Source organism: Nyctereutes procyonoides, unplaced genomic scaffold (genome assembly GCF_905146905.1).
Source record: "Nyctereutes procyonoides isolate TBG_1078 unplaced genomic scaffold, NYPRO_anot_genome, whole genome shotgun sequence".
NCBI classification, from domain to species: domain Eukaryota; kingdom Metazoa; phylum Chordata; class Mammalia; order Carnivora; family Canidae; genus Nyctereutes; species Nyctereutes procyonoides.
Genome location: NW_026575130.1, coordinates 16,214,786 through 16,238,355, shown reverse-complemented (window position 1 = coordinate 16,238,355; position 23,570 = coordinate 16,214,786). Strand labels below are relative to the sequence as shown.

Below are 23,570 nucleotides of genomic sequence, written 5' to 3'. Positions count from 1 at the left end.
TGATGTAGAATTCTGTTTGGAAAGCAAAGTTAACAATAACCAAATAGATTTGGCTAATTGTACAATTGCTGAACTTTTTTTTGAACTTTGTTCTAAAGTATTATATGTCTCCAAAATGACTCTCCATAGCTATAGGAATTTTATACATTTTTTCCTAAATGATCTAATTCATCCATCGTCTTCTTTAATAGAAAAGCTCAACTTTTCAAATAACTTATTTGAAATTCTTCTTTTGCAAAAGCAGTCTTTCAGTATAGGGTATTTTCACAAATGGATTTAGCACATTAATTTTTTACCTATCCTACATACTCAACATCCACAGGGTTCAACTTGGATGGTCGATTTCCCATAAAAAATAGAATTGGTGGTTTAGAAACTTAGAGTAATTAAACTGATTTATAAAATTGCTATTTCCCCTCTGGAAATTGACTAAGGAAACAAATTTCAGACATTATTAAGAAGTTTATTCACTAACTCCCAAAGGGAAAGGCATTTATTTGTTTTCTTCTTATTTTCCAATAAGAGCAAAAGTGAATACTACTTGTTTTTTGTGTACCTGTGCCTTGTACTGTCATGCTTATGCCCTGAACTCTCTGTGCAATCCATGGTCAGGGATTGGCTGCAGGAACAGCGTCCATTAATGTTCTGGGGGCACATTGTTCATGGGGTAAAGAATAGTCTGGCTTGCATATCTTATAAAAATAATAAGTTTGGGAGTGCCTAGGTGGCAAAGCCTGTTAAGCATTCGGCTCAGGTAGTGCCTTAGGGTTGTGAGATCGAGCCCTGTCATAGACTCCACACTCAGCACAGCATCTGCTTGAGATTCTCTTTCCCTCTCCCTCTGCCTCTCCCATTCATATTCTCTCTCTCAAATAAATAAATGTCTTAAAAAAAAGATAAAAACAATCCATTTTTACTTCTTCGAAGTGTATGAGACTTGCGTGATATTCTTGTTAGTGAAATATTTAGAATTGAAATGAGGAGAGGAAACCTATTTTATTGAAAATTTAAAAATTTAATTTGACAAGCATCTAATAAAGTTCTGTATATATTATGAACAAAGCAATGTGAACAATATGTGATTTGTGACTTGGAGGGCTTGCTTGATGTTACAGACTGTTTTTGTCCTTCTAAAATTCATCTGTTATATCTTAATGTCCAACGGGACAATATTAGGAGGTGGAACATTTGGAGAGTCATTAAGTCATAAAGGTGGAGTTCTCATGAATGGGATTAGTGCCCTTATAAAAGGGACCCCAGAGAACCCTCTTATTGCCTTTGCCATGCAAAGACACTGTGAGAGGGTGGCTGTATATAAAGGAGAAAGAGTGCCCTCATCACATATCAGATCTGAGGATGCCTTGATTGGATTTCTCAGCCTCCAGAATTGTGAGAATTTTTTGTTGTTGAACCCACTTACCCACCATACTTTTATTATAGCAGCCCAGAAAAAACTAAGACCCATCATGCCAGGGAAGCAGGCACATAGAGAAGTAACTGTATGACAATGTGATGAATAATATAAAATTCTGTGCAATTAGAAGTAAGAAAACACTCTATTCTTCTTAAAGAGATGGTGTGTTATAGAAAGATACTCTCAGTTGCTGTTTGAGCTAGATCTTCCATGGCTAAATTGGAGTTTGGGTATGTTATAAAAGTTAAGAGGTGAGCGAGGTGTTCTAGGCAAGGGAATAGTATGGATGAAGGCATGGGTACATGACACTACATTTACACAACCAGGGCTTGGGTCTGGAATGGAAAGATGGGTTGGTGTTGAAGACAACAGAGGGGAGTGCTGAGCCATGCGACCTGAAGGAGGTTCGAGAGAGCTCAAGTGTCTGGGATGAAAAAAAGACTGAAGGAAGACCGTAGGAAATCTAAATAAAGTAGGGATTTAATTAATTAATTACAATGTATCAATATTGGCTTATTACTTGTGACAAATAAAGCGTACATACTATTGTAAGATATTAATAATAAGAGAAACAGGGTATCTGGTGTATTGGGAACTCTCTAACTATCCCTGTAACTTTTCTGTAAAACTATTTTAGAATAAAATTTTTATTTAAAAAAGGATAAAAATATAATGCCATTATGAAAACCATCAATATTTTAAGAGGAGGAAGAAGATGAAACAGCAAGAAGAAAACAGAGAAAAACAGAGTGAGGATGTAAAAGAGAATAGTGCTATTGCATTAAGTAATTTTAGTTTCAGGAGTAGAATTTAGAGATTCATCACTTACACACACCAGTCAGTGTTCATCACAAGGGCCCTCTTTAATCCCCATCACCCATTTCACCCACCTCCCCTCCAGCATCTCCGTTTCTTCTCTATAGTTAAAGAGTAGCAGTGCTATTTTGAAGAAAAGAAGGAAGGTTTTAAATGCTATTGGAGAGATGAAGGAGGATAATAGAGAATTGTCCAGCTAAAAGCCCACTAAAAATTGCAATTATGGTCAATCCTGAGGAGCTGAATCAATTAGCAGAACACACAATCATGGAAGATACCTTCATTGGGAGGAAGCTGGGCCTCTCACAAGGGAATAAATCACAGAACACTCTTCTTGAGACTGTGGGCTCCTCTACTAAATTCTTAGCAACACTGACCTCTATTCTCTGCCACATGGAAGCGGAAAAAATCTTCACTACAGATAAGGTATGTCATTTGATGCCTTCTTTACCACCATAATCCCCTGACTACTCACAAAACTGGGGTTATTTCATTAAAAAGAATCTGTCCATATTTGATATTATCTGCCACTAGCAGGTAATCCTCCCTCCTTACACTCATCAGCATTCAATGGATTTCTCTGCCCCTTCCCCTCTATTTCTGTGATCATGCAATAGTGCATTTTATTTCTTTCTTTAACTCTCCTGTCCCCTTAAGAGTTTAAATTCAAGTTTAGACTGAACATATATTCACATTTCAGAAAATGAAATGAAAAGAAACCCTGTTACCTACCTGGGTCTGCCTTCCAGCACATTCGATACAAACCCACAAGAACAAATGCTGAAAGTGTCACTACAATCAAAGCAATCACCACTGGCAAAATGACACCTACAAAGTATTGAGGACATTGTCAATTTGAGTGCCTATTGAATTTAACAGTAAATAGTTTACTGAACAAAAGCATGCATGCATCCTTCTTTCTTTACACCTCACTCTGTTAAACTACTGTATTTTTGGCAAGGGTTTATCAGATTCAAAATTTTACTCCGGTTGTCATTTCTGATGTATCCACTTGATGTCAGTCTTGCAACCTTTTGAAATAAAGTTCCAAACCTAAGGATGCTGGTTTCCTCACCTTCTTAGAGACTACAGAAGTGAGGAGATAGACTGGAGAAGCAGAAGATGTCCTCTAGACCATGGTCAGACCCACTTCACATATTATATACTGTACTACTTTATAAAAAAGTATATATATATATATATATATATATGATATATATATATCATATATATATATATGTTTTTGCTAAAATGCAGTGTTTCTTTGAAGGCCATTTTCAACATAGTGAAGTTCCGTGAAGGTGAACAATTCATTTTTATGGAGCTCTCTGCCTGTGCAATTTTGACTTATCTTTCCATAATATATCTTAAAACTAGAAAAGACATAAAATAGCATAAGTGGACATAAATGGATATCTGAGTGGTTATGATTTCTAAAAATGAACACCTGATTCAAGAAAGATATACGTGTGTGTGCTCGCACATTTAGGAGAGTAGTATAGCGACAGTTAAATTCGGGTGAGTTTTTATTCAGAGGAGAGTTTTACTGTTTTGGTTTGGTTCTTAACATCTGTCTTCTTTTGTACAGTCTTTGCCCAGGTTAAAAAGATAGTGATGAAAAGACAAAGCTGTCATAGTCATACAACTAGAGATGTAGAGGCCACAGTTATTATTTAGCTGAGTATTCTCATCTGCTTGCATATGTACTCCTCGTATTTATCCAATTTTCTGTAGGATGGTTTATACTTCCAAAGTTATAGTTAAACATTTGTTTCATATTAGACCTTGAGTGAGATCATTAGTGCCTCCCAAATTAAAGATGCCATGAATCAGCAAGTTAATAAATGGCATGCTGACTTACTGAATGGAATGGCTTTACTTAAGCCTAGGTGATCTTTTATCATCAGTTTCATAAGCATTCATCTTATTCTTAATTTCTAGGGAAATGAGTGGATTTTTTTCTAGTCAGTCCTAACATACACGTATATATTACATCATATATGTATATGTATGTATACGTGTACATATGTATGTGTATATATATGTATACATATATATGTTTTTGCTAAAATGGAGTATTTCTTTAAAGGCCATTTTTAACATATGGTAAAGTTCTGTGAAGGTGAACAATTCATTTCTTTTTTTTTATTTTTTAAAAATATTTTATTTATTCATGAGAGACACAGAGAGAGAAAGAGAGAGGCAGAGGGAGAAGCAGGTTCCATGCAGGGAGCCCAATGTGGGACTGGATCCCAGGTCTCCAGGATCAGGCCCTGGGCCAAAGGCAGGCGCTAAACTGCTGAGCCACCAGGGCTGCTTGAACAATTCATTTCTTTGAAGCCCTCTGCCTGTGCACTTTGGCTTCTCTAAGACTAGTCTCATCAATTCACCTTGACCCTTGGTAGTAATTGCTTAGCACTAAGGTAAAAAAAAAAAATTCCAAAGCTGTGCTCATTAAAATCAGACTCAATAGTAGGAAATCCTCAAAACAGGTGGCAGTTAGGTAATATTATAATGAAACTGCAGATTCAGTAAAGTTGATAAAAGGCTGTCTGTAATCGAATCCTCTCCTTTATCAGCCACATTCAAACATTTTACATATTTGGTGTCACAAATGAAGATATGTCTGTTACTCACTGGAATAAGAGGGGCTGGCTGAAGAAGAGCTTGCATTTTTTGCATCCTCAGTACCTATTATTTTAAGAAAGAAAAAAAATAGTCACCTTTGGTTAATGTATGACAATTCTCAAAATCTTATTCCTTCCCTCCCTCCCCATTTAAGTAAGCCTCTGTAATCTCTAGGTATGATGTGTCAAGTAGAAAAAAATCTCTCTCATTCTGAAGTCTGTTTTGTAAATTAAGATTGGCAAGGAGTTAATGTACAATTTGATGAGTTTGGGAAAATGCATATACCTCTGAAACTATCACCACAATCAAGGTAATAGACATATCTGTCATTTTCAAAGTTTCCTTGTGTCCCTGCTTTACCGCAGATGTGCAATTTTATTTTGTATTTCAGTTACATCTTGATAAAGCTGTTAAAAAAGATTTGTAGGATTTTCTTGGTGAGAAGGGATCAAGTAAAGAAAATTCCCACTCATGCATACAGAAATCATACCTTGAAACTGGGAGATGTTTCCTGGAATTGTTACTGAGATTGAGGGTAATGTACTGGTATGAGAAGGCGATGCATCTGGTTGTAGAGTGCTAACTGTAGGAAAATCACAAATCCAGTCAGATGAGGGTATTGATTCTTCTTACTGAATTTCTTTGCAGAAATTACATTTTAACAGCTTGCATTTCTGAGGACCTGTAAAAACTGTTTATTGTTGAATAATAGGATGCATACAATTATACACTAAATCATAAGTTCATCTATATTTCCTGTAAAGATGATTAAATTTAGAATCACAAAACCTGGGTATCAGTATCATATCTTTAAGAACTGGCTAGAAAGCTTGAGTAAGTTTCTTATCCTTCACTGTAGCCTGTATCATCTGCTGCATGAAATTCTTATGGGATGCAAATCTATTCAAAAGCAGTACTTTCATTTCAGATATTATAATTTTGGGGAATAGAGAAATTTTCTCCAACACACATACTTAAAACAGGCATAAATGCACATTTTCTTCCACAGAAAATGTTAATTTTAAGTTAATCATCATTATTAATTTGTTTGCTTAAGTTAACATCTGCCATCTTCAGTCAGAAGGACTGAAACAAAAATTTAAATAAAAATATATTATTCAAAATCCACTCTCAATAAGTTGCAAGGAAATACCAATATTTAAATGTCTTAGGAGCTCATAGTATTTATTCTTGTGAACTTGGGATAAAGCACAGTTTGTTATTTAGAATGATTTCGAAAAAGAATTATTTTTCAAACAATGTTGTTTAAAGTCATTTCCTTTGATCACACCTGTTTGCCTTGTCTCACTGCTAAAGTTTAAGTTCCTGCAGTGTGAAGGCCGTAACTCCCATCATACTCCACATGGAGCTCTAACTGCAGTGGGTATACAGTGAAATGGAGCTGGCTGCTTGGCTGAACCAAGAGGCATCGCTTATAATTATGGCCCCCTTAGGAGTATTGAGGACGTGTATAATTGCATCAAAGAAATTGATATTGCCTATGACTGCCTTGGATCTTTCCCTCTTAGCCACCCACAGCCCAGCACGCACTGCATGCTCATGCATTTTTGACATCTGTGGGGGAAGAATAATGTTTAGAGTCTGTACCGTTCTTGCCATGCAAGAAATCTGTGGGAGGAAGCTAGATATATGCCCATAAGAACAAAGGAAAATGTCAGGCTAGTGCACTAAACAGCAGAAAAAGAAATATTAAATGAAAGTGTGGGAACTAGCTGAAACCTTGGGTACTTTTAGCTGCTTTTTCTTGTGTCAAGTGTTTTAGTGAGAACGTTGCTCTTTTGATTGTGTTGGTAGAGAACAAGATGGCTGATTAAGTTACCAGTGACATTAATCCACCTGGGATATCCCGAGGGTTAATTTTCAAGACTCCATATCCTATCTTATTACCTTCTCATAGACAAGCTAAGTGGCTACAACTCTGAATATAACTTATGTGGTTTAGATAAAACTCCAAACTTTCCTACTTAAAACATGTTGATTGTACAGTGCCAGCTGTTAGTGCTAATGATCCATAGGGTTGGCAATGGAGTTAATGGCTCTTGAAAGAATTTATTCACTCCTTGGACAAACATTTTAAAATTTTTGTTTTCTTTTAACTGCAACCTTCAATTAATAAATAATTTCTGGGGGCACTTGGGAGGCCCAGTCGGTTGAGCATCCAACCCTTGATTTCGGCTCAGGTCGTGATCTCATGGGTCATTGGATCCAGCCCCACGACTCATGAGTTGGGCTCAGTGCTCAGCAGTGCTTCAGATTCTATTTCCCTGTCCCTCTACCCCTTCTCCCACTCATGCTCTCTCTCCCTCTCTCTCTCTCAGATAAGTCTTTAAACAATCATTTCTGAATCCAGTATATTTACACACACACACACACACACACACACACACACACACACACACACTTTACCTCTATCACATGTAATCCCTTCTAGTATTTTGTTTTCTTTTATTTAATTTTTCCAGTAGTGGTCATGAATTTCTTTTGGAAATTAACTCACAGTTTGAGAAATCCTGTCTACTATCATGCTCATATTGATGAAATTATTATTCTTGGCTTAATTCATAAGTTACAACCCTAATGGAATTCTTTCTGTGACTAAGACATAAGCATCCATGATGTGTTCAGAGCTCATGATCTCTATGGATTTTGTTGAGATTCTATTATGCTACATTACTACTGAAACAGCATCGGCAGAGGAGATACAGGAGAAGTACAGTGGAGTAGTTAAAAGCATGATTCTGAAGTCAGAGTTCATGGCTTCAAGTGTGAATATAGAACTTGTTTCCTGTAGAATGCCAGGCAAGTCACTTAACCTCTTTCTGCTTGAGCTCCCACATATACAAATGGTGATTTTAATAGTTCTATATCATAGTGTTGTAAAGTTAAATGAGTATGCTTAAATTTAAATGGTTTAGAAAAGTACTTGATACTAATATATTTGTATTATTTTATAATAATATTTTATTATTATATGATTTTATATTATTTTAAAATATATTGTGATTAGGCCTCTAAAGAGTTGTACTTTTCAACCAAAGTCAACGTGTTCCATTTTCTCAAAAATTCTTAATGTATGCAATAGACTATTCAGACACCTTCATGTTTTTGGACACTTATTTTCTCTAACCAGAAACTGGAATAATTGGTGTATATAGCACTCTTAGATGACATAGATTTACTGTGGGACCCTGACTTTTGGTGATTATAATGATTATTTAATTGCAGATATGTTGTGTCATAATTTAAACCCAGTTTACAAGCTTCAGCCCAAAACTTGGAGCAGAATGTTTGAGGTAGAGACCCTTAGAACCAAATTCTTTGTGATAATGTGTATCCAAATTTACCCCACTGCATCTGACAGTTGATATAAACCAATTATTTGATAAATCATTGGGCTATAGAAAGACAGAAGACCTATTGATGTCCAGGGCCACTTTAGTGGCCATAAGAATGAGCCTCAGAAAACTCCAACTATGGGCAGTGTAACTGACCAAGCTTCCCCACTTGCTTTCTGAAATTCATCACTGTGTTCTTGCTGATGCCATGCCTCCCCCAGGCTGCTCTCAGCCAATGACTGAGCTTAGTAAAGATATGAAAGCAGTCCTGTTCCTGGGAGCCAGAAACTCCTCCGAAGAGAAACTCAGGCTGGAGGAGTCTCTGTTGCTCTCTTAGAGGAGAGTATATAAGATACATAGATATTAATGGGAGGAAAGTGTGAATGGCAGTAGAGGATAAGACATTCTATATGAGAAAGACATATTCTATTTTTATTTCTTATATGTTGTCTACATTATTTTCTAATATATGGATACTTAAAGAACTACCCAAGGGGCTAAACTCAATTGAATTGAATGATCATTTCCCATTTTTTATCAATAATTGGGACTCTTGTTTAATTGCAATTTGATGGATTCATGTCTCATTTTTAAAAATAACTTTTTAGCCTTTGACACAATAAATCATTCACTGCTTCTTAACAGCTTTCCTTCATGTGGCTTCCAGTAGGAACACAGTTTATGGTTTATTCTCTGGTCTCTGGCTGGTTCCTCCTTCTTTCTCTGAGTTGTAGACCCTCCTGGAGGGTCCTGAGGCTTAATACTTGGTCCTTATCTCCAACTACAGTAATTTCTTTGATGATCTCATTCTGTTTCAAGGCTTAAATCAATCCAATGATCCCTGAACTCGTATTTCCAGCCCAGATCTCATTCTTAAACACCAGATTCATAAAGCCACATACTTACACAGCAAATAACAAACACCTTAAATTCAACATGTCCAAACTTGAACTTCTGCTTTATCTGCAGCCTTCCCATTTGGCAATCAGTCCTTCCAACCCGTCAAGCCAAAGACCTCATGGCTATTTTTGCCCCCATCTTTTCCATCCTATCCCACATGCAGGATCACTAGGAATATCTATTGGTATCACCTCTGAAATATAAACAGAATTTGGGGACTTCATGCGACCTACCCTGTGACTACCCTGGTCTGAGCTAATATCATCTCTATCCTGGAAAATTTCCAAAGTATCTTTGCTTCATCTGGCAGTCTTCTCTTTAGCTCTCAGATTTATATTCATAAAATATGAGACATATCATGTCACTACTTTCTCAAGATGCCCAACATTCCCCATTCCACTTATAAAAAAGCCAAAGTCCTTGTGATAACCCTCCAAACTCTAGGCAATCTGCCTGGCAAATTTCCTGCCCCACTTCCTCAGCGCAGGCAATGCAACACACAGGGCCTCTCCTCATGTTCTAGCTCTGCCTGGGTGCTCTTCCTCCGTGTGTTGGTTTGCTCACTTCCTTGTATTTATTAAAATCTTTTTTAGGAAAGCTTACCCTGACCACCTTTTTCAGTCCTGCAAACTGGTCCCCACCTTTCTTCACCTCTCTGGCACTTGTGATTCCTCTTTCCTACACCGCTGTGCATTCTATCTTTCTCATCTAAGACCTTTGAGGGAAAGGATAATATTTTGCTCATTGATGTTTCCCAAATGTTAGGACAGTGTCTGGAAGTAGAGTCCATAAGTCTTTGCTTTATAGATAAACAAACTTTTTGGCAGAAGTCACTAATGTTAAAGATGACATGAATTAAGGAGCATACCTTTTGTGTCTTCATATTTGGACAGGAATATGTTTAAGATCATTGTACTATTAATATTTTCATTCATTCTACTATAAGAAAAAAATAGATACCTACACCAGTCCAACAGGAGACATTGAAAGAAATAGAGGAAAAGAGGTAGTTACTGCATTTAAGGAACATACATTCTAGTTGAAGGTGGGGAGCATAGCCCAAAGCGGACAGATGTGAAACAAGAAATAAAGAATAAGGCAAAACAATATGTCAGGGATTAAAATAAGAGAGACTCTGTTATTGCTTATTGAATTTTACTTATGAGCTAACTCTTAACAAAAAGGATCTGTGGGCTTAAGCAATGATTTATACCGCAAGTTGAATACAATAGAAATAGGAAATCAGAACCAATGCAAATGGATGAAACAAACAGGCTCCTTCTAAGAGTTAATGCCAAACATTAATACAGTTTCTGATATTCTTGTAAGAATTGATTCTGAGCATCTTGACACTCAGGGAAAGGCAGTCTACTCTAGGCTTTATTATCAGAGAAAAATGGCTTATTCTATAAGTAATTGGCATACAAGGGTTCAGACAACAAATGCTACAAGTATAGTTGGTGCCATTCTGTGTTTTGGTCGGGGTTGGGGGGATATGCTGATATGATCCCTGATGTCTCTTCTAGCTTTAAGATTCTGGATTCTTGTCAAGGTTCCTTTCAATCAAGATTTTGTCATAGCTAGAATGAATTTTCACCTATGACGGCATGCCCTGTCTACTTAATGGGCAAAATATCGAAAGGAAAGTTCTCTGTTCTCATCAGAACTTACCTTTCTGATCTTGCTGTACTTTTTTAAAAAGATCTTATTTATTTATTTATTTATTTGAGAGAGAGTGTGCATGTGCACAAGATGGAGTAGGGACAGGGAGAGAGAGAGAAGCAGACTCCCTGCTGAGCCCCAACGTGAGGCTCCATCCCAGGACCCCAAGATCATGACATGAGCTGAAGCCAAACATTTAACCAGCTAAACCACTCAGGGGCCCTGACTTTGGTGTACTCTTAAAACAATGCAAAAAAAAAAAAAAAAAAAAAAGAGTTTTATCTCAAATTTCTTCCCTTTGCTTTGAGTTATCAATGTGACTAACCTTGGGTAACAGAATCTTCTAACCCAGTGATAACTGTGAATGGAGATTTATTTACTTTATGTAACTTTGTAGAATTACATATTGAAGAAAGATGTATTTTTTGTGATTTGAATATGAATAGTTATTAATTTCCAGAAAGCTGGAAATTATACAATATACATATTGTACACAATATACAAAGAATGAATGAGGCACTGTGTTAATCATCTTATTCTGAAACATTTTTAATATTGTGTTTTAAACATGAGAGATATTGTGACTTGGAGACACAAGGTAATACATCTGACAGTAAGTAGAACTAAGACGTAAACCAAGTAGGACTCAGAAGTTTTTCTCTTCCCTTTTCAGTATATCATGAAATCAACAAATTTTAAGTGAGTTAAGTTCATCTTACTTGTTGATGGTACCATTATCAATGAAATCAATGAAATATTTTCTCAGCATTCTAAAGGTTTAGAATGTTCTTACCCTTCTCCTAACACAGATACATTATCTTACCTTAAATTCACAATCTGGATAATATGACCTGAACACACCGGAAAGTTTTACAGTATGTAACTGTGTCAGCTCTGAGAGTATGAGGGTAAGCATTTCAAAATATGGGCATGAAAACATTAAATAGGCTTTTATTTTCAAACCCTTTTGGAATTCTATGTGTCGGGCACTATTCTAAGTGTTTTACAAATATTAACTCATTCAATTATTACATTGTAAATATTTGCATTTTACAAAGTGGAAACTGAAGCCCAGGGAGATTAAATAATTTGCCCAAAGTCACACAGCAAGTAGGTAGCAGAATCAGGATTTGAATGCAGGCTCTAGAGTCTGTGCTGTCAAACATGACTTTATGCTGCCTGCTGCTGCATGTCAGCAGGAATGAGTTACAACTTCATGCCTCTTATTCTTGTCACATAAAACATAGCCTCTTTCAATTTAGACCCAATCCAGACAAACTTCTTTCCATCAAGGCAAACCATAAACACCTTCCTTCAAGAGGCCAAACCAGACCATGCAGATACATACAAGGAGACTGAGAGAATTATTCCTAATATATCAAATAAAGCACACTGTAGAGTTTATAAGGTACATACCATTAGTATTAACATTGAAGTTTATTGGTTCTTAAAGTGGATGCTGGGTAGCTAATCAGTTGAGACTGTAAGCTCTTATGACCTTCCATGTAGACTACAGAGGCACAAGCCTCTCCTGGAGACTCAGCCGATTTCTTGAACTAGAGGAGAAATCACTTAGCTATACCCAGATTTATACAATTTCCTAAGTGAAAGTTTATGTCACACCCTACCACATCAGTATTGACATCTTCCATTAGTGACTCCTTTTATTCTCAACTAATCTTTTAAACATTATAAAATTTCCAAGTTAAAAAGAAACAATAAACCTCTAGATATTGCTTTGCTACAGGTGTATTTCTAGCTTGAATGGATTCCAACTGAACCATTGTGCCAATATTCTGTCATTCAAAGTTAGAATACTCAGATAAGTAACCTTCTGTATAAAAGGACTGATGCTTCACATCATATGAATTCCTAGAGGTCAGCAACCAACTCTCAGCCATTACATAGAATGTTGAGCACAATGAAAATGCCAGGATGGAGCATTCTCCTTTCCAAAGGTCAGTGGTCAGGTTTGGTAAGACCTGTAATGTCTGTTCTGGCTTCAAATTTTCCATCAAAATTAATGTCTATAATGCAGTTGAGGTTGTGAAACACAGTTAAAGTAAAGAGGATGGTTACAATGAAATCGTTCACAAGTTGTGCTGATCACTTGTGATTGGAATGTTGTTGCAATGATTAATTTTATATGTCAACTTGACTTGGCCATAGGATTCCCAGATATTTGGCCAAGCATTAGTCTGAATGTGTCTGTGAGTGTATTTTTTGGATGATTTAACATGTGAATCAGTAGACTGAATAAAGTAAAGCAGATTGCCCTCCAATGTGGATGGCTCTCATCCAATCAGTTGAAGACCTGAATGGAATAAACAGGCTGACTCTCCTTCAGTAAGAAGTAAGGAGTAAAGAATAAACTCTTCCTACCTGATTGCCTTGAACTGGGACATTGATCTTTCCTTGCATTTGGACTCAAATTGAAATATTGGCTCTTTCTGGGTCCCCAGCCTTCTGGCTTTCAGTCTGGAACTTACACCATTGGCGTTTTTGGTTCTCAGGCCTTGGACTGGAACTACACAATACTCTCTCCTGGGTCTCCAGGCTTCCAGCCTGCTGGCTGCAGATCTTGGGACTTCTCAGCTTTCAAAATACATGAGCCAATTCCTTATAATAAATCTTTATGCATATATATATATATATATATATATATATATATATATATATATATATTTTCTCTGGAGAACTCTGAGTAATATAGTTGTATTTTCCAGAAAATTGAGGGCAAATGGTTTATTTCTTTCCCAATACACTGAGGCACATTGGTCCATTTTTCTTCAAATCTAAGGTCTTGTATCAAAGAAATCAAGAGTCTCATTTTCAAGGACACATTATTAGCTCTGCTTGTCTGTGGAAAAATGATAAGGCTGAAGAAAAGTGAATTCCATCATTGCTTAAAATTGTTGTGAAGGCCATATGATTCCTGCATATATCTCTAGGGAATAAATAGCCTTGCATCACTTTTTCTTTGCATTTCCTCATTAGCTCTGAACTCAGAGCTAGAAAAATGAGTAGGCTGGAAGCTAGAAAGTCATTTCTTTTGTGAGTCTTTTCCTCCTCTTCCTTAAACTGCTTTCCTAAATCTGATACATAACACAAGCAATGCTAAAGGAGGGGGGGGGTGGGAATCTGCCCTCCTCCAATCTTAACCTAAGGTTAAGAAGTTTGAAGTTTGTCTATAACACATCATTGTAGACCTATATGGCTACTAGAGTTATTACAGTTTTGTGTGTGGTTTTTATATTTATTTATTTATCTATCTATCTATCTATTTATTTATTTATTTTGGTTTTTACCATGCTAACTAGTCTTCCTTGGTAACCCTTAATGGCCAGCTCCATGTATCACTCATAACTCTTAGGTAGTGTCACATGTAATGGAACAAAAGGACTATTTATTAAATCCCTGGGCTAGTGGTGGTTGGTTGACTATATGGTTCTGTGTATTTAGACTAAGTTTAGACTAAATTTGTGGTCTTACTATATATGCTACAGTGAATGATTGAAGTTTGTCTTTCCCACATACTTCAGACATTGGGCATAAATTCTTCATGCCTTGCATTGTTAAATACAACTATCCACTCATACTACCTATCCTCAGTTGAATGGAATATATCTACATATCTTCAGACCTTGATCAATCATTTCCCTATTTCTATGATTAGCTTTCTTTTTTATATACTGTTAGACATCATATCTATGTACAATTTCTTATAATTGATGCTTTATTTATAGTTGTTTTTACTTATTTTGAATTCCCCCCAAATTTTTACGTAAAACAATCATCAATTTCTATACCCTTAATAATATTTTTTGGGGTCAGTAGTAAAAACATAATTTTTCCAAGAAAATGAAAGAGGGATACATAATATGAAAAAAATTGCCAAATGTGAGAACTATATGTGATGTAATCAAAGGCTAAATGCATATTAGCTCATATTTATGAAAAGGAAGCAGTGCTAGTAATACTTCTGTGGGCTAGGATTTTGCCTCAACTTCTACTTAAAAAATAAATGCTAATTATTTCTTTCTTTCTATAATATGCCTATTCTTGGTCCTATGTGTGTCTTTCACAGATTTGATATTTGACCATCTTTGATAATAAACAAATTACTGGATAAATGATTACAGTTGTCAACAGATGTATAATGGCTATTTCTTTCTTTCTATAATATGCCTATTCTTGGTCCTATGTGTGTCTTTCACAGATTTGATATTTGACCGTCTTTGATAATAAACAAATTACTGGATAAATGATTACAGTTGTCAACAGATGTATAATGGCTACTTTGTCATTATGCTTTTTTTTTTTTTGAGTGAGTCTGAATTTAGTGTTTACCCAGAACATGTATCACAGAAGTTAAAGACTGACTTTTCTCATAGTTTATAAAATCAGTTTCACTTCTTTTTAATCCACTGTTCAAATCAATGATGGGTTTATTATCTGTCTTAGAGGAATTAATTTCTATAACTCAAAATTTAAATAATGTAAATGGACTTTTTATAATAGTTAAAAATCAACTATAGTTAGAGCTGGCATTTTGTAATTTATCTCTTAAAGGATGCTTCAATCCCTCCTTAAAGGAGCTGTTGATTTTGGCAGCTTCTCAATTTTCTTCCATCTGTGACTTCCCCTGGATAACCAGTCCATGAAGCATAAAGTAAGGACTTCTCCAGAACAGTGCAAACCATCATTCAAAGCAAAGCTGCCTTGTTTGCTTGGATGCACTGTTTTTTGTTTTGTTTTGTTTTGTTTTGTTTTTCTCAGTGTTTTTTCTAGTGTATTTCTAGACTATGTAAATGAAAAGAATAAAAAAAAATAGTGATGAGGTGAAATAAAGAGAATTGATATAAAAATAACTTCTTTATTCATGAGATATATTGCATAGAAGATTACTAATTAAAAGTCTACAGCATAATCATTTCAATTTTGAGTTTCTCGAACACATGATGCAGAAGGTAGACTATGATGATTAGTCTATTGCTATGAAAATGAAGTTGGTCATAATTTTCATGGCTTTATTTTTCTGACTTTTTTAGGTTACAAGATTTTCTAAATTTGTTTCATATATTTCTCATTTTTATGTATACCAGAACTGACCAAGATTGAGAACCTAAGAGATTTGTCATTTATAAAAGTACGAGGTAGGATGTAGAAAGATAAAAGTCTCCCAAGTAGTTACAATTTCAAAACAACAGAAAAAACTCAATGGTACCATTTTCCCCAGCCCAATGATCTTTTTCAATTTCTATTGTGCCATCACCCTCAATTTATTCAGTTTAAAACCTAGGATAACAAAACATGAGCACTTTTTGGCGTGATAATATTTTAGGCTATTAACTGTAGCTTATAACATCGACTTTCAGGCTGCCAGGATCAGGCTATGAGGGGAAGCACAGAGAAGAGAGTCACAGACATACTATACTTCTGTGAGAGGACAGATCAGTCTCCAAAACAGACCAGGAACAGCAGGTTTGGGGCAGAAGACATGTCCACAGGCTTCATGCATTTACCAGGGCTGGTTCCACTCAATCTTGCCACAGAGCATTCCGGCACATCCACTGTTATGGTCTGCATTTTTTTTTTTTTAATTCAGATTCTCCTAGATATTTTAGTTGCCATGTCATATTTTCCTTTGTACTATTTCTCCCTGCCATCACACTGACTGATCTCCTTTATCTCAGTTTGGGGATTTTATTCATGAATATTCTCAGAGAGAAAAAAATTAACTTACCTGGTGTTTCTTTTGACTTGATCAAACTCTGATTCTCAGCTTTAGAGGAAAGAAAGGAAAAGAAAATCACTAAAGGTAGATATTGGATATCAGATCTGCTATGACAATTGTTATGGGTAGTAAATGGATATAGATCCTACTTCATTTCCAATTCAGTTTTCTTCAAATCATAAAATCACACAGGCTTCATGATTAGAAAAACTTAAAAGCATGATTAGAAAAAACTTAAGAGCAAACTCAGCCTATTTTTTCTTAAAGGGCCAAACAATAAAGTTTTAGGCTTGGTGGGTCATAAGTCTCTTGGAGCAACTATTCAACTTTGCTATTACAGTGTGAATATAGCACACATAATACCTAAAGAGGAGGTATGGCTGTATTCCAAAGAAGTTCTAGTTAGAAAAATAGGTGGGGTGCTGGACTGGGCCTTTGGGCCATAGTTTGCTGAATCCTGTTTTAGAGCATCTGGTCCAACTTCACATCCTAAATAAACCAGGATGATGCAGACAACTACAGTTCCTTTGGAAGGGGCTTGTTGAGTGGCACTGCCATGTGTCATAGTGCCACTAAAGTATGACACCTCTCCTGACCTAAGAAAGTTTCAGGAAAGTTCAGACAGATACCTCTCAAACCTAGGGAATTCCTTTAAAGTAAATATGATTCAGATGAGCTTTCTACAGTAAAATTACTTGAGAAAATTATAATCAAAGATCACTTCAACAACTGAGTATATGCACCATGAATAAAATCTATCATGTGAAAAATATAGAAAATGATTTTAAAACAAAGAGAAGCCCACTAATGATAGTTTAAAATATCCATTTGCCACTGAAACTGGGTGGGTCAGTTCAGGTTAAGCCTTGATTTCAGCTCAGGTCGTAATCTCAGGGTAGTGAGATGGAGGCCCAGGTTGGGCTCTGTGCTGGATGTGGAGTCCACTTAAGATTCTCTCTCTCTGACCCTCTGACCCTGTGCATGCTCATTTTCTCTCTCTCTCTCTCTCAAAAAAAAATCCATTTGCCTTCTTTGTGTGTTCACTTGACTGTCTATCAGCATCTCTAATTTAAAGATGCTTAAAACAGAACTCCTGACTGATATCCTTGAATCTGCCTCTTCTTGTGCTTTCTTGGTTCAGGGCATGGTACAGTTGTCCCCTGGCTGCACAAACCAAAAAGTAGTGGCCTTTCTTGATTCTCCATTTTTTCACCCCTATGGGCTCTAGGTTCAAAATATATTCCAAGTATACTCACTACTTAATTGGCTGCTGTTCATCTAGTATTCACCTCTCTCCCTCCAATACCACCTAGAAAAATCTATTTAAATTTAAACTTCACTGATCTAATATGGTTCCCTATTCCTTTCACTGTGGCTGGTAAGTCTTTATAGGCTATGGCCCCTTTCCTTGCTCCCCATTTTGTTTCTAATCATTTCACTCTGGTAGATAACATCATGGGGTCATTCCTGCTTTGGGCTTCTCTGCTTGCTCTTCCCTATGCCTTGGTCCTCCCAGCCTATACTCTGGTTTCCTTCTATCTTTCATGACTCTGCTCAGATGTCTCTTCAACAACCTCACCTACAGTGGTTTCCTTCTTTCTCTTCAAACCAGTCTACCACTTGGCTTCATTTGCTCAACAGTACTTTTATTACTATAGCAACATTTATTTATTTATTTATTATTATTATTTTTAGTGTGTTTGTTGTCAGTGGAATGTAGTTCTGTGAGGACAGAGATTACTTGTTTTATTCAGAGCCACAATTCCAGTACCTACCACCAGGTCTCTAGTAAAAACATGGAATGAATGAGGATAGAAAATAAGAATAATAATAAATAAGACAAATTCTACTTTCCTGAATTCAATTTTCGAGGAAAAAGAAAGATTTTATTTAAAACTGCTAGTTGGATAATGATAGCTACCATTTTTAAAGGAAACTCTTTTGATCAGTTCTATATATTATTTGCTGATGTCTGCAAGGAAGACATCATTCCATTCCCTCTCCACAGATCTACAAATATTAGCTGAGAAAAGTGAAACTACTTTCTCAAGATGGAGACAATGACTATAAATCAAGTCTGTCCATTCTAATGTCCATCCTCTTCTCCTAAAAAACACAGCTTTTCAATCCAATAAACTACTCTGCAAGGAAAGCCTATGTAATTAATTTCTATTTTGATAACTAGTTAAAATACTTTTGAACATGAATAATGCTGGATATGGAAGATGCACTTAAAATATTTATCAGCTGCTAGAGAATTAGGATACAAAGAAAATCAGAACCCTTTGTTCCTCTTGGTATTAATATCAGGTCATAACCTTTCTTGCTGATAGACTTCATTAAGAGTGAAAAAATTTTAAACTTGTATCAGACAAAACCTTCTGACTATTCTTTGAGGTTTTTTATATCAACCTTTAGAAATGCATAATAATTTTAGAGGGACATGTTATTTAAAGAAAAATAACTATGCCTTAAGGTTTAGCTGAATCTTAAAATAATAATAATATATACCAATTCAAAACCCTTATATTGAGTGTACTCAGAAATCCAGACTTTCATATGTTAATGCATATATTGTTATTCTGAGGACAAAATTCTGCTCAAATCTTAAATATTTAATCAAAACTGGTATATATATATATATATATATATATATATATATATATATATATATACTTTTTTTGGTCTGAAATCAGAAATATTATTTTGAAGACAATAAAGTGTTTTCATTTGGCATTTCAAATTTTAACTCAGTTCATCGATATAAAAGCTTAATAAAGATGAATGCTATGGAACATGGGTTAAGTGTGAATTAATGAAATGTGAAGATATTTGAGATTATTCCTGAGTTTTACTTATAACTTTCATAAAGCACATGTTCTGAGGAAAGTCTAAGCTCTGATCTATAGTAAAGTGAATAAAATCAGACAGCAAATGAGTGTAGTGCATTCTGTTAAGCTATTCTCAAACTTAGATATTTAGTAAAGACCGAAACCTTAGGGTGGTTGGCAACTTATAATCTGTGCATTGTGTTTGATTCTGGAAGTCTTATGAAATGCAAACAAACTTCTAAATTTCTAAAGTTTCATCCACATTAAACTAAAGCTAAACTTTACTCAATTAGTATTTATTTATTCTTAAGATCTTATTTATGTATTCATGAGAGACAAAGAGAGAGAGAGACAGAAACATAGGCAGAGGGAGAATCAGGTACCTTGTAGGGAGCCTGATGCAGAACTGATCCCAGGACCCTGGGATCACAACCTGAGCTGAAGGCAGACACTCAACCACTGAGCCACCCAGGAATTCCTACTCAATTAGCTTTTAAAACAGAAAGCTTAAACAGCAATACAACAAATAACTTTGCTAAATACCAACTTACAAAGGATATTGCATTCCTATCTATATATGCATATATAACTGTATATGGTTGTGTGTAGAACATATTATTAACAGGAAAAGAGAAAGAATATATACAGCCATTCCCATATATATATTCCATATATAATTCTTTATTGATTTGCCTAAAAATAATTTACTATGACCAATTCAAGTTTTTCTTATCATTCACGTATATATATGGCATTGGCCAAGTCTATTATAAAACAGTTGACCCCTGAACAACACAGATTTGAAATGTGTGGACCCTCTTATACACAAATCTTTTCAATACAGTATAGTATTTTAAATGTATTTTCTCTTTATTATGTTTTCCTTAATAACATTTTATTTTCTCTAGATTTCATCATTATGAGGTTATAGTATATGACACACAAAACATGTTAATCGATGGTTTATGTTGCTTGTAAGGTCAACAGAAGGCTCTTAGTAATTAACTTTTGGGGAGGTCAAAAGTTCTACATGGACTTTCTTTCTACTGCTCAGGGAGTAAGCACCTTTCTACTGCTCATGGGAGTCAACACCTCCCATGTAGGTCAAGGGTCAATTTGTATTTCTGGTTTGGCTAAACCATGACTTATGTACGACTAAGACTGTGTTATCCTGAGAATTCCTTTTGTATCCGCCAAGAGAAATGATACAAACAACTTAAATATCATTTAAGAAATGTTCTGGCTAAGTTCCCAAATAAGTGACATAGGTAAATGGTGCAACTCGCAAAAGAAATACTGAAGCTGAGTGACCTGATAAATTACTGTTTTCCAAAGATTGAGATGCATAGCATTGCATGAGAAGTTCCATATGGCAGTACTGGAAAGTGACATTAAATAAAATTGAAACATTCAATGAGAGAGTTATTTGCTACTTAGCCTTCTTCCAGTTTATTTGATTATTTCAATGAGGAGCCTTCAAAATTACAATTTAATGCAAATGTGTCATTAATATCTATTTATCTATTGTGCTTATCTTGATTTATTTTTTTTTAAACAAGAACGAACAAGTCTCAAACTAAAAGCCTTTGGCAAGCAACAAAATCAAGCTATAATTTAATTATATTTTGTTTATATTGGTGACTTTACTGCTCCTGCTGAAAGCTAGTGAAACAGTTTTTTCATTTATGATAGTTTTCAAGTAAATTTAAGAAGAAAAAGTGCATCAATTTAAAGAAAGCACTAAATAAATAATAGTGCCAATGATTCACATATCTCATGACACTCGTTAAGTTGTGGGAAACATTTAGGTAAAGTCTTGTAGAGGCCCTTGATGGATTTGTAGAATCAGAAGAAACAGTTGAAGGAAAGAAGAGGGGAAGAAGGAATAGAATCATGCAAACAAGGAGGGCAGGATGAGAAAAACCACAGTCAAGAATAAATCTGGCCTGGTGGGCGACAGTGAGAGAATCACCTTTCTTAGAAGCACAGGCTTATGTTCGGGGAGCCAGCCAGTCAGCCAATTTGTGTTATAATTATTGAACACTTACTTGTCAAGCAGATGATATACCCAATTAAAAGCAGGTTGTTTTATACTACCTTTAGATACTTTATGTAAAATAGTTGTAATGAGAATAAGTGTGGTAGAAAAACTGCTTTAATTTCATCCTTTGAATTTAACCCTAGCCAAGTCATTTAGTCTTTCTGAACCTGTTTCCTTGTTTGTGAAACTGATGTCATAAATATTAACTTTGCCTGCTTGTATAAGAATTGTTATTAAGGGACACCTGGGTGGCTCAGTGGTTGAGTATCTGCCTTCAGCTCAGGGTGTGATCCGGGATCGAGTCCGGCATCAGGTTCCCCACAGGGAGCCTGCTTCTTCCTCTGCCTATATCTCTGCCTTTCTCTCTGTGTCCGTCTCATGAATAAATAAATAAAATCTTAAAAAAGACTGTTAATAAAACGATAGCTAACATTTGTTGTGTTTACTTCCCAGACACTGCTTTAAGCTCTGTATATTTAATCTCTTTTACTCTTCACAAGAATCCCATAAGGTTGTAATCTTATGGCTATTTTACAGATGAGGAAACTGAGGCACAGAAAAGTTTAATAGCTTGCCAAAGGCCACACTACAAATAAATGATTGTGCTACTATTTGAACCAAGCCATCTCGTTTCAGAATCATGCTTCAGAATCAATAAGCTAACTAACTTCCTCTTGGCATGATTGAGATGCCTAATTTTTTAAAAAGATTTTATTTATTTATTCATGAGAGACAGAGAGAAGACAGAGACATAGGCAGAGGGAGAAGCAGGGTCCTTGTAGGGAGCTTGATGTGGGACTCGATCCCAGAATCCCAGGATCCCATCCTGAGCCGAAGGCAGATGCTCAACCACTGAGCTACCCAGGCATCCTGAGTTGCCTAATTATATTCTATCAAGGGTTTATGCCTTAAAAAGCAAGGCTTAGGCATTGGCCATTCTCATGTTCAGTCCCTAGTATACGTAAAATATCTGTTTGGTTATTGCACAATTATCTATGCTTTTTGTGTAAAAATAAATTCCATATTGATCTAGTATAAATTATACAAGAAGGATACCTATTTGATAAACTAGTTACTAAAGATAAATGTTATTAACTCTTACTTAATAACTTACTGGTGACTTATAGATGTTATTCATTTCTACTAGACAAAAGCCAGATTTTCCCTTCAGATTTTAAGTCAGTAATATTATATATGCTGAGGTAGCAAAAAAATCTTTCTTGGCAAAACTCTTAGAGGTATTTCTACCAACTCCTTGCTCAGTAATGTATTGGCATATTGCCCATCTCAATTTGCCTTCTACCTCTCATCTTATTCCACATTCTTTCCTCAGCCAAGTGAGAATTCACAAGAGAGAGAAAGCAATAGTTCACCCTTCCTGGCCAATCTCTTACGGCGTGCACCGTGCCTGCTTTGACATTTGGTTACAGATACCTGAATCACTAAATTGTCAGCAAGAAAAGCACTATTTTGCTTTCTCCTCTCCATTTTTCTCTTCCTTGTCTCTTCCCTCCTCAGAAACCAACGAGATGTGCCAGTGATGGGAATGAAAAAAAGAAGTGAGAGATGATGCCACACATTTTCAAGCCCTTAGCAGAAATGGGACTCAGGAAGAGGGGAAGTTTTGTACTTGTACAACAGTTTTACATGCGATCCCTCTATAGTTTAGCTGTGTTGGAGAGCAGAGACTCCTGTGATTGACATTTCCTTTGAATCACCTCTCAGTGCTCAAAGAGGTAATCTTGCACATAGACAAGGACAAATGCATGGATGACAGAATCTGGGTGTGGCAAAGGTAGTTCAAGATCTGGTCTGGAGCAGGTTAAATGGTGAGCCCCTGTCCCTAAAAACATGTGCACCAGGAGCCTGTGAATATGACCTTATTGGAACGGGTCCTTGCAATTGTAACTAAGCTAAAGATTTTGATAACTCCAGATACCTGTATAAGAAGAGAACCCATGGAGAGAAGAGGAGAGACAGGGAAAGTCCATGTGAAGATAGAGATTAAAGGGGGTGCATCAACAAGCCAAGGAATATGAGGGATTGTTGGCTATCCCCAGAAGCTAAGAGGCATGCCAGGCACACAGATGCCCTCCAAAAGACTTGCAGTGAATAAACTAATTTATTAATGAATTCAATGGGCCCTCATGTATTTAACTGTAAAGTCAGAGCATTAAATTAGTGA

At 35.9% G+C, this 23,570-nt stretch overlaps 1 protein-coding gene across 2 annotated transcripts in view; it reads right to left on the bottom strand.

Annotated features, from left to right (window-relative positions):
* The window catches only part of EMCN (endomucin), a 95,466-nt gene that overhangs the window by 16,226 nt on the left and 55,670 nt on the right, over positions 1-23,570 (bottom strand). For both annotated transcript variants that reach the window (XM_055342550.1, XM_055342549.1), the window contains 4 exons: positions 16,523-16,561; positions 5,349-5,441; positions 4,868-4,921; positions 2,963-3,058 (listed from right to left, as the gene is read on the bottom strand). In XM_055342550.1, coding sequence (XP_055198525.1) covers positions 2,963-3,058; positions 4,868-4,921; positions 5,349-5,441; positions 16,523-16,561 — 282 coding nt within the window. The remainder of the gene's footprint in view (positions 1-2,962; positions 3,059-4,867; positions 4,922-5,348; positions 5,442-16,522; positions 16,562-23,570) is intronic.